At 40.7% G+C, this 16,087-nt stretch overlaps 1 protein-coding gene across 2 annotated transcripts in view; it reads right to left on the bottom strand.

Moving 5' to 3' along the window:
• Positions 1 to 16,087, bottom strand: part of LOC311493991 (rho-related GTP-binding protein RhoA-D) — a 20,005-nt gene extending 3,918 nt beyond the window's left edge. Inside the window, exons 1-3 of one of the 2 annotated variants that reach the window (XM_084552818.1) lie at positions 16,006 to 16,087; positions 3,424 to 3,579; positions 728 to 848 (exon numbers count right to left, since the gene is read on the bottom strand). In XM_084552818.1, the coding sequence (XP_084408944.1) occupies positions 728 to 848; positions 3,424 to 3,579 (277 nt within the window). In that variant the 5' untranslated portion in view covers positions 16,006 to 16,087. Of the gene's footprint in view, positions 1 to 727; positions 849 to 3,423; positions 3,596 to 16,005 lie in introns of both variants that reach the window. The other variant, XM_084552819.1, reaches the window with a different exon arrangement.

Below are 16,087 nucleotides of genomic sequence, written 5' to 3'. Positions count from 1 at the left end.
ACTTTTGTCAAACTTTTATAAAGCAGCAAATAAAGTGTCCGATAGAAGTAGGCAAAAGGGGCTGCAATATGCGTTCGAAGGCTATATTCAGGACATACAAGTGTAACGCAACGAACAACAAGGCATCCAAATAGAGGCAAAAGCGTACCGGTCACAGTCAAAAAATGAACCACCGCATATCCTATTAATCGAGACGGAGGCTGGGACTGACAATATCAAGGAGCAACACTGTTCATGCAAAGCTGGGTACGTCTCTATTCACTTCTATAATCGTTATTACGAAGCAAACGGACTAACGTTACGCACGTATAACGTTGTATTTCTTCAGCGTGTGCTAGCGTATCAACAACTATGCAACTTAAGCTGTAACGGTGATGTTTTGGTTAGCTCCACAGGGTTTTGCGCGCACATCATTGGGCTTATCCATACCCTGGATATATACCGACAGTATAGCCTGCCGAGACCGAAAATATGAGACGCCTGCGTTAAAGTCAATGGCGCGCTGTGAAAAAGTGTCGGACCCCTGTGGGAGCTCTCTTGGCTGCGCTGTGATTGGTCAATCTACATTCTAGGGTGTGGCTTAGCCAAAGGCGAATTCCTTGACCTTTTTTTTTTTTTGCATGTCATATCCTTAAAAAACAAAAACAAACTAAAAGTCTGACTTTATAACAATTACAAACTGTAGCACAGTCATTTTCATTCTGTGAACATGTGCATGTCGTCTCACCTAAACTGTCAGGGCTGTCTATGGAGAAGCACATGAGAATAACATCTGTGTCAGGGTAGGAGAGAGGCCTCAGTCTGTCGTAGTCTTCCTGACCGGCTGTATCCCACAATGCTAACTCCACCTAAAAGAGAGGAAGAAAAACAAAAAACAAAGCATGTTATGCAAGCTGCAGTATTAAATAAGGTAGGGTTTTCATAATAGTCAGTGGGGGGGCAGTACGAGGAGGGGGTGAGACAAGAGAAATACAAAAACACAGACAACAAGCAAAATCAAGATTTAGAACAATTATTCCTCCACTGTCGGGCTAAGAAGCTACTCCCCAGAGGTGGAGGCAGTTCCCACAGGATTTAGACTGTTAATCAAACTGTTAACAGTCCCAGTGTGTCTGACCTGCTCTAGATAAAACATACCCAGCAAAATTATTTCCTCAGAAAGTGCTGCAGCACTTGTTTAGTACACAGCAGCCTAGAAGTGTCACGTTATGCAAAAATCACGGCTTTTTTGAGTATAAAGGTCTGAAAAGAACCTGGCTACAGACTTTATCTTGACCCATTTTATCCTCCTACACCCTGCTGGTTTAATTTACAGGGCTCTGACCACCAGTACAATCACTGCTGGAAGACTTCACCTCACTCCTAACAACTGGGTACAACCGTTATCAAGTGCCCACAAGGCAGCAGTTCCAGCATCTCAGCAGTTCATCAGGACTTTTCTGACATCTCACTTAAACTCGCAACTCTGCCAAGTCTCTCTCTTTTTGGCTCACAAACTACTTACCTTGGCAAGACTGGCTAAACACAGAACCTTTTGACTTATAATCTACCACAGACAGGACATTTGCCTAAGTACATGAGCTACAGCACATCTTCTGTTCACACCATGACAACTCATAACCTGCTGCTGTGGATTCTTTTACCACCAGGTGTCTCTCAAGAGTCAACCTCCTGAGACTCCTCTTTCATTTACTTTGTCTTATCCGAGTATAATGAAAGACAGTGGGTGGTGGCTATATGTTGAATGCTGACTTGTGAAATTAAATTACTGTATTTTAAAGCTGTATGTCACAGCTGAGACCTGAAGTCGGTTTTATAGTATACATGCAAATCCTCAGCCGGCTGATCCCAGAGTCTGCAGCGCAGGAAACAGGAACAGGAAAAGGGACATTAGTCATGATGTATGAGGATGGGGGCTCCGGCCGTGTACAGGAAGGTGGCACAGATCCATTTCCTGTTGTTGACTCAAGGTTTTGCTGCTGTATAACAATGAAGTGGCCCAAGGATTTGCTCAGAATACGCACTAAAGCCTGTAAATCTTCATGGCACGTGGTTCGTAACAAACGGGGTCAATGGTGTCACATAAAACTACCTGTTTTGACAAATATATATACCCTGATTGTTTTTACTTAAATAAAAGTAGCACCATACTTCATTAGAAGTAGAAGTGCGTCATTTTAAATCCTACTTAGGCAAAAGTGCTTGAGTGTAAAAAGTAACAATAGAATTTCCCCTCTGGCCAATATATAACTACATGTGACATTGTTAAGATTGCCAGTATTGATTTATAACCAGCATAAGCTGCTGTGGTGTAACTTTTTTTTTTTTTTTACTTTGTAAGCAGTTTGTCCTGTTCTCTAATTTAGTCCATTGCTTCACAGTCCAAGGGTCAAGCTGAGGGGAGGGTTTCTGCGGGTTTGAACAAGTGAAATTTAAGACTTTTTAAGACCTTTTTAAGACCATCCCTCCACTTCGTCTCCTGCCTTGTTACTTCATGTTGAAGCATACTACCAGCAAACGTGGCTAAGTTTCTCTCCAACTCCACGTTACAAAGCCAGCAATCATTAAACTTAGATGTTTGCCCATTTCTCAAGTTGACAACGAGGTTCACGTGACAGAAGAAGTCTCGAATCCAAAAGGAGGCAAAAATACATAACGCTAACAAACGTTACGAAAAAATCTCCCCGCTTCGCCTGCGCCGTATCATACCCGATGCAGCAACACATTACAAACCAGGCTGAACACTGGATTCCACTTCAGGTCTCATTTGTAGTTTAATTTCGGCGTACTGCTAATAGTTACATTTCATAAAGAACTACACAGAACACACGGAACCAACTGTGAATGCCAACGACGCATTGCACAAAATGCGAATGAAGCGGTAAATGGACGTAAGGATTTAAGACTTGACTAAATGTAATTTAGGACCTACATTGCAAAATATGCTTGTATTTAAGACTTTTTAAGAGTTTTTAAGACTCCGCGGAAACCCTGTGAGGGGTCACACAATACACAAAGTTGTGATACACAAACCTGATCTAATTTTTTTAAACGTTCATACTAATATTTTTGGTAATCTAGCTATGTAGGTTGCTAGATATGATTAGCTTGTGGTTGTTCATGTTGCCTGTGCACGTAATAAGCATAAAAAAAAAAAAAACACTCATCTGTGTTTGCAATACACTGCTGCAAACCCTGAGACTGCTATCAGTGAATGTCATCGTATTAAAGATAGGCTGGTGGAATATTGACCAATAAATCAGCTGATCCTTCACAATAACTGTGCAGTGTAGTAAAAAAGCAATTCAATCTGAACTGTCATTTTACACTCGTATAGAATGGATACCCTCATATATAAGAATATGAAATTTATTGTATTTAATTAAATACTGTTAATTAACCAGTCATCCAAACCAAACAAACCTGTTTGCCATCAACTTCAATGTCAGCGATGTAGTTCTCAAAGACAGTGGGGACGTAGACCTCTGGGAACTGGTCCTTACTGAAGACGATGAGCAGACAGGTCTTTCCGCATGCACCATCCCCAACTATCACCAACTTCTTCCTGATAGCAGCCATCTGTGAACAGAACACACTGCTGTCATCATCAGTCTGTAAGTTTATGTTTGAGTCACTCAACAAAGCAAAGGAGAGTCCAGTCGTTTCAAACAGTGGATGAAGGTGAAATAATGAAACCATTAATAGACGGAGTGGGACAGGGGGGGGGGGGAAAGAAGATGGAAGTCTGTTTTAGAGCCACACCCTGTTCCCTTTCCTTTCCTGGGCTGTGTCCTGCGTATGAGGTGAAGAACAAAAAAAGATTCGGACTGAGGGTTAAGCTCTGCTCCAGAAAAGCATTGGGAGGGAAGGGACTGGGAATGCTGCAGCATTAGTGCTCCACACGCCGCTGAACACGCATGACCTCTATCACGCAATCACATTAATAATGATCTTTAATGTGTCACTTCTACATGCCTCTGGCCCAAGTGATTTACAGCTCATACTGGTTTTGTCTGACACCTCTAGATTGCACACATTTCTCTCCTCGTCTCTCTGCTTGTTTCCCCTGAAAGGTGTGTATATGTGAGTGAAATATGGCTAGCCAGAGAGAGAGAGAGAGAGAGAGAGAGATGGCCCCACACACAAACACACAGATCAATAGCCATCTCCCACAGGCTGACAATAATGGAGAGAAGGCAGCAGGAGATGAGACAACACACTGGCTGCCTGCCATGCAACATCAGCTTCCACAGATCTCCAACTACCTGGACCAAGACAAAGATCACAACCTCTGCTATTACACACACACACACTGTTCAAATAAACCAATTAACCAATTAAAGGACGCAAAAAAAATACAGTCCAGTTATTTAAAGCAGATGAACCAAGAAATATCTTAGCAGAACTGAGCTTTGGCATCTTTCAGCTCAGTGTTTTGGTTTTACAATCTACAAAAAGTTTGAAAAGCTAATGGTACTCTACCTGCTCAGCACCAAACAGCAGATAAAGTTAGCTGGTGAACACCGTGGAGACTAAAACTGCAATGTTGTGTTAATAAACAAAAAAATCCTTAAAATGTCTGCTCCCAAATAACTAAACAAATAATTTACTTCAGGTTTGAGGGGTAAATAATAATAATAATAATATTTCTTATTGAATAACAAGCAGAAAGTATTCAGAGACTCACTGGCACACATCAACAAGCCTCTCACATATATTACTGTCAGTCACTCAATGGTGATGTTGTGCTTTGGGATGGTAAACACAATTTGCTTCATTTGCGTGTATAAACAGTTGTTTCCCCTGAAATGGGCTGTGTGTGTGTGTGTGTGTGCTGTGAGAACCCTGTGGATACAAAACATTCATAGAAACTAAATAAAGCAAACTAAACGGGGAGCAAGGTGGTTTTTCAGATTATTCTGGTGTTTTGGAAGCACAACACACGTCTGTTCTCTGGCTTGGTAAACACTGACCTCTAAAGAAACCCGTGGCGTTCAGGGCTCAGTCATCTAGCTTCACTGCAACAGCTACCATTTTCACACAGAATAAAAAAAGACAATCGTTCCGTTTGCTTTTTCTCCCACACGTTAAATCAGGCCAGTGTGTGTTGTCAGTTTTCTCTGGAGGAGAGCCACCTGTTTTCTGTGATAGCAGGCTGCTGCTACTCCATACATCATACTGTCACTGCCAGAGGGAAGATGCACACAAACAGGGCGTACAGAAACACACACAAAATCGTGACTACAGTAGTAGCTACAGAAAGCTTCAGAAAAATGGGGCTAGTCCTGCAGATTCGGCGTGATAAAACATTGCAGCTTATTGATGACAACGGCTCTCGCAGCAGGCTCCCTGCTCGGAGTGGCAGCACATGGCGCTGAGTGGGGATAATGGCCCCTTTGCTTTGCATTAATGTGTCTGTGTGCACAGTGTTGCAAGACGAGGACGTACACCAAGGACTTGTTCCCTTAAAATATCACTGGATGTGTTCTGCAGTTCTTAAAACGTGGCATGAAACAGTTCACTAGAACACTGGTACAGTAACGGCACCATACACTAAATGTTTATAGAGAGCCGAAGTCCCGCCCCTTCTACTTCCGGGTTATGGGACCTATCTTTCGAAAAAATATGAACGGCAGTCTATGGCGAAAGATAAATTATTTTCTGGTCCCGATCGACTTGTGCCTTGGATTATACATATGTTGTTTTTCAGAATAAAAAATGATTTTATATGTCAAGAATGTCACAGTTTGTCGCAAGATAGTTCAGTAAAACGCTATGGAAAATACGTAATTAAACGAACTACAAGTCCCGCATGCTGGCGCGTACAGAACCGACCAAAACTCCCTTGGTGTAACTACAGCTCTCGACATGACCCGATTTATAATGATTTTCACCTCGTTTGATGCTTCTGCCTTCGTCCTGGAAGAAGACGGTAAAGCTCAACAAGGAGACAACCATAGTTCTCTAGTGACGTACATTGTTCGAGACGAGAAATGTAGTTCACTAAGCGATCTCATACAAAACCTAATGTTGTTCAGCTTATTTACGTCAAATAATTTATCTCTTGACGTGAAAAATTATCTTTTAAATTCACACACATCACATGTGAAATTCATGCCACAATTCGAACGGGACCAAAAAATAATTATGATCTCTCCATAGACTGCCGTTCATATTTTTTCGAAAGATAGGTCCCATAACCCGGAAGTAGAGGGGCGGGACTTCGGCTCTCTATACAACATATAACTATTACAAGTTTAGTTTTATTAACAGTTTCTAACTCTTCCTACAGGTGGCTCACAGTTTCATCAAAGCTCAAAATGCTGAAAAAAAGTTGCTGTTCGTGACCTTGAAAAATAACATCCTGTAAACTGAAAGAGAAACTTCAACAAATCTTGAAGTGGTGAATCAGAATCAAATCAGGACATCAGTACTGGTGTCTACTCACAGTAAACGCCTTCCAGCAAAGACAAAAGACTTTTCCTATGCAAAGCAGCAGGAAGTTGACGCGAGTAACTCCACATCATCTTACAACAAACCATTTGTTGGGTGAAGGGCACCAGGTTCTAATGTGCTATATAGATTTTCCCCACCTCTCTGCTGTCCTAATTCACCTTCCTTTAAAAGTGACTTCCTGGTAAGATATAAATAGTAAAAAAAAAAAACAAGTGAGGTAGGAGGAAAGACTTCTGGACTTGACCAGTTTTGTAATCATTCTTCATTCTCCCTCCTTGAGTTTCTCCACTTGGTTTAGTTCAAACAAATTCCCTCCTCTTCTTTCTCAGCCACCAGACTGCTCAGGATTCACACTGAGGCTTTTTATATTTTGCTAGATAAACACTGTGTGTGACGACAGCGAAGAGCAGACTCACACGACAACATGGTAGAAGTTTAACTTTGTGAAAACTATGCATCTCAAGTTAATACCACATAGGACATTTTTCATGTGAGGCCTTTGAGTGAATATGGCTACATGTCAAGATACGTAAACGCTGGTAATCATATTATATTGACCTCATAAAAACAATATATATTGTGTTATAATCAAAAAATAATAATTATGTGTGGTTTGGATCTTATCCTGTAATAAGTCATCCATCAACATGCAGAAATTATACTATTAATACTTTATTTTTTAAATTACACTCATTATAATTAATAAATGTAGATAGTGAACAGTGTGTAAATCACTCAGAACAACCACTGAGAAGATGGGACACCAAACATTACATTAAAGACATTTTCCAAGTGGCAAGTCATAGTAAACATACAGAGAGCTACAGCACCACAGAGACAGGTTACAGCAGAGCAGGAGATGGCATTTCGCACGTGTCTCAGGAAGAACGACCGTGTCTTGCATAATGTTTGCTGCTGTGTGGAGCAGCAAGGACAAAGTCCTCATTTCCAGCACATGCAGCACAGATGCTTCTTTCTCCCCACATCTCTAGTCTCTGGCAGACTGACTCACACGTGGAGCTGGTAACACATTAGCCAGCCTTGTTTATTGGTGGTAGCAGGGGGTAAAAAGTAAAATGTCTTGATGAGCTCTATGAGTGGCAGCATGATAAAAAAAAAAAAAACTTCTTCCTTGTCTTGAATTATCAATCAACCTTTAATCACACAGGACAGCAACCTCAAGGTATTTACACCAACCATAAAACTCCTACAATAAATGTCCAGTAGGTTTGTACCAGTCCAACTCCACCTTAAAAAAAAAAAAAAAAGACTGCATGGCTTTAAGGAGTTGAAACGTTTAGGTCTAATCTAATGATTTAGTTTGAATCACCCACACAATAACTACACATGCTTGGGTGATTACACTGCGATGGCTTTAAACCATCAATTAAGAATATGTGCTGCAGAGTTTAATACTATTAAAGCTGCTTTGGCTGTTTCAGTAGACGTTTATAATGTTGCTGATTATCAACAGCCGCATTTGAAACTAAGTATTTTGTTGTTGCATGGACAGATCCAACCTTATTTCACCAAACACTTCAGAACAGCACACATAACACCATCAGAAATCACTTTCTGTGTCTGCATTCAGTCCGACATAGGCCGCGCGTAAACACAATACAGCTCCTCACTGATCAATCCATTCTGGGAACACAGCAAGGGGGTGCGAGCATAAAGAGTTCAACCTGGCTCAAATCCTAGAATTCGCTGCACAATATGTAATCATCCTGCAGGCAGGTGGCTGTTTTGACCGATTACATACATGGAAGTGGACAATACTGCGATGGATTGCTTCGGGTGTAGAAGAAAAAACACATTCCCACCGGATCTGACTGATGTCCTCTCCTCTGAAACAAACTTAAGTATTTCTGTTTGCCAAATAAAAGGCTGCAGAAAATCTTCACCGCTTTCTGACATGTTAGTTAATAATAGTTAATTTAATAAGTTATTCTTGAAACCTGTTGGAGGCTTTAAGACTTGTAAAGTCTTCTTAGTCATATGAACTGGAGGTGGCCAAATACAGCCTGGTCTTTAACATACAAGCACTCAACACAATACAAGCCTGAAAATCTTCAAACTTAATTTCAGTCAAAAATGTTTTCTTCCAGTACGATGCAGTCGCACAAAAGAAACTTCCTTAATGTGGCTGTGACACTAGGAGCTTCTTTACTGCTTAAAGAGAATGTTTTCATACATTGGTAAAGAAAATGAGTGTTTCTTTCGTTTACAAACCCGAGGGACATAAAGTAGATTTGTGTAACATAAGTAAATGGGTCATTCTTCAGTCCTTCATGTATTAAGCCAATTGTTAAGGGCAGACACTAAAGATAATGTCAGAAGTTACTAAATAAAGACATAAAAGGTTATATTTACATGAAGATAAACAGAATTTCTGCTGCCCGGTAAACAGCAAACCAGCGTATCAGACCACGTACTCCTTCCTGTTTTCATTTTTCCTTGGAAAGCAACACAAGCAGCCCTGCTTTGGTATAATTAACTGAACACTTTCAGCCGATGTACAAACAAACAGCTGTTCACAAACATATAATGTGCGTGTTAGCAGCTCAGATATTGACACACTGATTGGTGAAAGCAGCAAAGTGCATTCCATGTGATCATTAATAATGGGTCACTGGGCACTTGAACACAATCCAGTCTGACTGTGTTAAAAAAAAAAAAAAATGTGGGAGGACATAAACCATGAGGAATCTCTCACCTACTTTCAACAGCCCTCACCCTTTTCTTCTAAACACACACACACAACAACCGTCCCCCACCCGCACCGCCATCTTTCTTTTTCCTACTTTTTCCTCCTAAGTCTGACCGTTTTCTCATTTCATCCGAGCATAAGTCTTGGGTTTATAGTTAAGCATTTAAAATACAGTATTATATCGAGTCCAAACTAAGATTTAGCATTGGTAACCGACATTAAGCAGAGCTCCGACAAGAAGTTTCAAGTTCAATTATCTACAGGGTGGAGCGGCATAATCTTACAAACAGGTTGTTTTGCTTTTACTATATTTACACCTGCTCCACCTGTTTAAATGATTCAGTTCAGCTTCTGTACTCTGTTCATGCTGAAAAAGGAGAGGCTGTTTAAATCATAAAAACATTTCCTGCCAGAACCGATGTGCACATATCACTATAGATATATAATCAAGAGCCATTTTTAAAGCAAAAGTAGTAGGATCATTGCTATGGTTTCCTAATAATTTAAGGTACTATCAGCAAATCTCTCATTTTGGCCAGTTACCGAGAAACATAACATGGAAATGTTTAAGTAATGTTTACTTAAAATTATTAAGACAGTCAACAAGTTAATTAAGCTCTGACTACCAACCTAAATGTGTCTTAGATATTTGTTATTTATACAAAACACACACAAAGAGTTAGTTGCAGCCATATATAAAAAAAAAAAAACATTTCTTACAAAAGAGCACTCCCATTAAGGTCAGTATAAATATATTATAATCAACACTAGAGTATTTCCCACACGTTCTTCTAAAACCTGGTACCTGCATTACCCACAGTCCAACTAGTCTACAACCAGTTCAGTTGGAAATTTACTGATAGCTCATGTGGCCTTGAGCTGCTCTCTTAAAGCACAGATAAGGAGTGGCCCGTGGTGAGCTCGCTTCTTCCATTTTAATTTTCTGTCTTCAACACTCGGATGCCATCACTTGTTGCATGAGGTACTGAACTGTTCCTCCTGACGCCAGCCACACAAGGCTTAACACAACTTTTATCACATACGAAGTAGTGCTCCTCAAGTCCAGTAAACAGACTTTGTGTAAAACTGTAGGGTTCCCATTTAAGAGAAACCATTTATGGAGGTGCAAGCTGCAGTTAATGCAGAGCAGTTTAGATGATAAATGTACAACGACTATTTTATTAATTTGAACGTAGACCCTACTTAAGGCTAAGCGAACACTGTGGAGCTCTACAACGCAAAGAACAACAAATAAAATATATAATTTAAAGACATACGGTACATAACAAGATCAAACTCTACAGTAAAGGTTGACTCGATCTCAAGATCAGAAGCGGCTGCTCAGGATCCAGGCCAGGGAAGCAGCAAAAAGTCAAGAGAACCTAGCAGGAGCCCAAAATAGGACAGAGCCATTGAGACTCCCCCAGCCCAATTTATCACAGTGAAAACAGCTCAGCTCAGAGCAGAGGACGACGAAAGAGAGAATATCACACAGAATTATCCCTCCATCCACTGCTGAGCCTCCTGGTTGTGGTACAAACAGACAGAGAGAGAAGTCCAACAGACGGAGGGAAGGAGGAAAAGCGAGGTGTGGTGGTCAAAACTAGAACATAAGGGTTGCAGCAGCAGAAGCAGCAGAGCCAGAACTGTAGAAACTTAAAACATATTAAAGTGTATGGGGCGACTTGGGAACAGAGCTAATCAAAACGTGGCCTGAAATGAGGAATGTGTCTCTTCTTTCTAAGTCTTTGGCACAGGCTGCTGTTAACTTACAAGATTATAAAGTGTTCATATGCACAGACACACTGTGAGCCTCAGCTGGACACGGTGAAGCAGCTGACTTGACTGCACCCTGTTCTCTACTCTGTTTGCTCCTTCAGCTCCCTCCTCTCTTCCGCCCATCCTCCTCCTCCTCCTCCTCCTCCTCCTCCTCCGGGCTCCTGTTCTCGCTCCGTCCTCATCTCATCCCTTCCCTTGCTTTTCCTGTGTTGCAGTGTGATGTCACCATCAGGGAGCTAATGTTGCATATCCTCAGGGTGCTGCATCCCTCCTTTTCCGATTCCCACACACAGCAGAAGTTAAAGCCGAAAATAAAAGCTGACATACATGTAACGCCATCTCGATGGAGTCACCACCTCGAACACTAACACAGTTCCTCCCCATCTGTTCAAGTAATCTCAGGGAAGCGAAGAAAACAGCTTTAAATCAGAAGCCTTTGGAAAGATTTGTCATATCTTATTAGGTTTACATTTGACAGAAATAAAGGCCTTTAATAACTACTAAGTCAAAGATGTTCAATGACTTTCAGTTCAGAGACGATACAGATTTAGTTGCAGTCAAACACATTTTCACACTTCAATCTGTAAGAACCATCTGAAAAGAAATGCAGCATCATTTATGAAATATTTCTGACACATTAAATTACCAGCTGTTGATTTGCTATTGTTGGTAAGGTATTAGAGGCTATATTTTAGGGATTTAAGGAATTTAGGGATGAAACTAGGGAGGTGAGTTCTTAAAAGTGATTTTTGTAAAATAAATGCACTCCAAACTCCAAACAAAATCAGTTGCTACCACTGTGCATAGAGCAAGACAAAGACCAGCTGCAGAAATTAACGAATAAGAAGCAGTATTGTTTTTCTTGATTTGAAAGTTTAATTCAATTTTTAATTCAAATTGAATACATCCGATCCAGTCCATTGGCTTCACAATGCAATTACAAGTATGCAAATACATTAAAGAACATGATATGACATGTGTACGTGGGATCTTCTCCTAAAAAAACCAGAACAAAAACAAAACATGGTGTTTCTTTTTTTTCTCCAGGTGACTGCAGACTATATTTTAATCAATAAGAACCTGGTCTCCTTCTACCTCCTTGAGCTAAGACAGCTAATGGTTTTGTTTTCTGGTTCTAACATAACTTGCTGTAACTTCCTGTACCTGGTGAGAAAGCATGGACCACCCCAAAAATGTTTGTACATTAAAAACAAATCAAACCAAGTTCAACTTAAAACAGACCACCTCTTTCTGTATAACCATGGGGAGGATTCAAAACCGTAATTCAGGTTCGGCGTAAACCAAACAAGATGGGCGTCAAGGGGTTACTTTAAACAATCAGGACACCAGATGCAGTGCACACATTAACCAAACCTTACGCGTAACCAATGCTGAATGAATCAATTAACTGCAGACAGTATAAACTGTCACTGACTGTTATTATAACCACCGACAGATATCTTCTCTGTTCATCTTTTCTAATGAAAACAATGTGAAGATATAAACGGTTTGATAAGAAAGTAAGTAGCAACAGAGCACAACCAATCCAGATTTACACCATCCAGGAGCAGGAACCAAAGGGGAACTGGCTATCACACTCTTTGAGGGGTGCTAAAGCAAATGTAACTTAAACAGAAATGCTTAAATTATCCTTTTAAGGCTTCCTGAAGCTGCAAGACCCAAGATCCAAACAGGAAACTCTCCCTCAGATTTGTTTTTTTTTTTTTCTCCAAGAGGATTTACGTCTCTGCAGCTGCCTGTGTATGTGATCCACCCCAACAGTGTACAGACACCATTTTCCCCTCTGTCACCAAGAAACGGCCAAGAGGCGAAACCCTGAATTTTCCAGTGTTAAATGTGTAAAACAAGCTACAGTCAACAGTTTTCCAGAAGCACACTGGAATCCTTGGAAATCACTTCTGATGGAAAGTTGCCCACACTAATCTGAGACAGGATACAGTGGAGCATTGTGTCTGAACACCTTGGCCGATAAGCACCTATAGCTTAACAATGAACAAACTCGTGGATCTCTTTGGAACTATGAGTGGACGGTGCGTAGGGGGGAAAAAAAAAACCAAAAACAAAAACATCTGAGCAATCACTCTTCTGTCAACACCGTACTTCCTAAAGCTCTGCTTGTTGGTTTACGTTAAGAGCTACTTGTGTACTTCCTCGAGTGTACAATCAGTAAAAGGTGAAATTCTCACTGTAGGTCAGTCACATGCTAAGAGGAAGCAAAGTGACGTGGCCTCTGGCTATAAAGGCACGCATGTTACGTTTGATCCATAGCAGCCTTTCATAAAGGCTTTCACATTGACCCACTGAGCTATTCATCAGCTATCTGTCTGACCTCAATACTGCAAAAAGAAGAAAAAGCTCACATCATGTCTTGTCGTAGAGATTTTGAATATTTTGTAATCGTTGTATGAGGTCTTAAATGCTATATGATAATCAGCCACTTGGATCCTGATGCATCTCTTCTTCAGTTTAGTTAAACAATGTTTAATACAACTTTTTATGAGTGTGTTTGTAAAATGTGTCTGTTCTTTTTGAGTATTTTAATTACAGTATAAAACATGAAGGACACAATGAGGTTTTAATACTGTACAGGTGTTAAACAAGCCTGGAAGACCGCCTGTAGTTTACCCCCAACTATAAAATTTCAGTGAGGGAAAGTTGGTTTGGAGTCACTCTGATCAGAATTCATTACGGCCTGCAAATATATCTACTGAGCCAATCAAATTGTTTGTGCAGACTTTTTTGCACTGATGGACTGAAAAGTAAGACCTACGTTCAGTTGATTTTGTTTACAACAAAATGGCTGCCATCAGAGAAGTCCAATGTTTATATTCCTCTTTTTTTACACTTGAAAGAACAGTTAATAGAGGAAACTCACAGTTTTATAATGTATTTCTGGTATGAGGTTCAGTAGTAATAAAACTAAACGGTGAATAATTTACCATTTGATCATTTCTTCTCTTCTCTTATTTTTTTTTGCAAGCATTCCCGTGTGCAGAAACTCTTTCCTTCCTGCATATTAATATGTTTGCCTCACCATTTATAATGTCTATATGTGCAAGCAACACTGCTGCTGCTTTTACAACTTCTACCTAACAACAGGTATAAATGGCAGGGATGTACCAATCAGTACCGGGAAATCGGTATCAGGGCCAATTAAGGCGTCTGTAAATGATTGGCTCAAGGTCTGCCATAAACTAAAACCTCACCCCTGTAGCGCAAAAAATGTTTTCCAGTTCTTCTTCTGTTCTAGTGGCGGCTGGCTAGCATCAAAAAGCTGCCAAAAAAATCTAAGAAGACGAAGACCCTGTGACTAAACATGGAGGTGGAAGTATTTTACTGTGGAAAACACAGCCGGTCAGACTGAAACTTGTAAATTGTGCAATGTGGACGTTTTGCGGGGCGTTAGTAAGAGATTGTCACTTAACGCAGCTGAAAAAATACACTCGGACAAAGACAGCACCCCAGCAACAACAACCACTGAACGCTACATTTAAAAAAAGTTGTTTTACAGACAGTGTCATGGTGAAAAATATTACAAAAAGGTGACCAACCCCTTTCTAGAGAAGAGAACACAGCGTTTTTTCTAGAGCCAAGGGGTGCTACCCTGTCCTCACTACATTAACTTTGACAACGCTATTCCAGTTGAATGGTGCATACGTGATCTAGGAGAACACAAGTACGATAAGAAATCTTTTACAAAACTTCAGGAGAGGACATTTTTACTCATTTAAGATCGGATCGGGACTCTAATCGGTGGGTACTGAATATTAAAAGATCAGATCGGGGTCTGATCGGTATCGTAACATCCCCAACAGCACATCCTCTTCTTCTTATGATGTTGTTTGTTATCAGGGGTTTCCACTGCACTCCCCCCTACTGCACACTGGCTCTGCTTTCTTTCATATGTCAGTGTAAAGCTGGGGAACACTTTCACTTCTGTCCAATATCTGCAGGGTCAGCAGTCAGCTGCTCAGCCACAATGACATCATACTTTCACAAACACATTCGTATGCATATAAAGACAAGCCAGGAGGATGTAAGAATAATGTTGTAATGCACTGTGATCTTGAACACTTGTCTGCCATGCAATGCCCTGTGTAAATATATATATATGTGTGTGTGTATGAGACAGCTGAGAAAATGGGGAGTAGTCCAATTGAAGCATTGTTTTTAGCAGCTTTGACTTTGGCTCACAACAAATACCACCAGAGCTGCTCGGTTACGCAGAACATGCCAAGACAAGGGGGGGACGAGTGGCTTGTGAGATGTGAGGGTCTGCGCTACAGAAGCCGAGCAGCACCAACAAGGGTGTGGTGACTCGGAGAAAGGAATTTCCTCGGCGCAGACACAATGTTTAAACTGTTATTTAAAAAAAACAGGCGGAGAGGACAGACTGTTTTACTTTAACCGCAGGGCCAGTTAAATAAATAGAAACGGTCACTCACGCTCGGTTGAAAAGTGTTTTGATTTATTAAAAAAAAAAAAAAAAAAAAAAAATGGTTTTCTTTTCCAAGAATTCCTGTCTAAAGGAAAAACCCGACGATACTTGTCGACTGGAGATTACTGGTCAAACAGGTTCCCAAAGACAGAGAGAAGTTTTTCACATCGATTAAAAAGAACACTTTCGTTTCAGTCGCTTCACAGCTGAAACCCATATAATTAAATTACGCAGTAAAATATATTATGGGGCTAGTTTCAGGGCTGTGGTTGGGAGAGGAGAACATCGACATGACCCGTCGCTTCAACCAGGATATAGCTAGAGAAAACAAACAGGTGTGTCCCCAGTTTACAGCCCATTTCCTTTACGTTTTAGCCGACCAAACCTCGAAACTGTACTGGAAAAACTTCTAAAGCAGTAACAGGTTTCTACACGGAGAGCCGCCGCCGCCGCTGCTGCTGCTGCTGCTTTCACGGGTCATTAACGTTCAACCTTTAAACCAACTACTCTCCTGTCAAAACTCGCGTTTTAACGTCCACAAACCCCATCGACGCTTCACTCAGAGAAAAGCAATAAAAAAAAGAAACACTCATGTCCTCACCTCTGTCAGAAGAGTGTGCTTTCAAATACCGAAGAGCTCCGTGTCGCCCCTTTAGCTTTCCGCCCTTTCCTTGAAGCAGCTG

This window comes from Chelon labrosus (genome assembly GCF_963514085.1).
Source record: "Chelon labrosus genome assembly, chromosome: 10".
NCBI lineage: Eukaryota > Metazoa > Chordata > Actinopteri > Mugiliformes > Mugilidae > Chelon > Chelon labrosus.
Note: the sequence above shows the minus strand (reverse complement) of the source record. Positions and strands in the feature narration are given on the sequence as shown.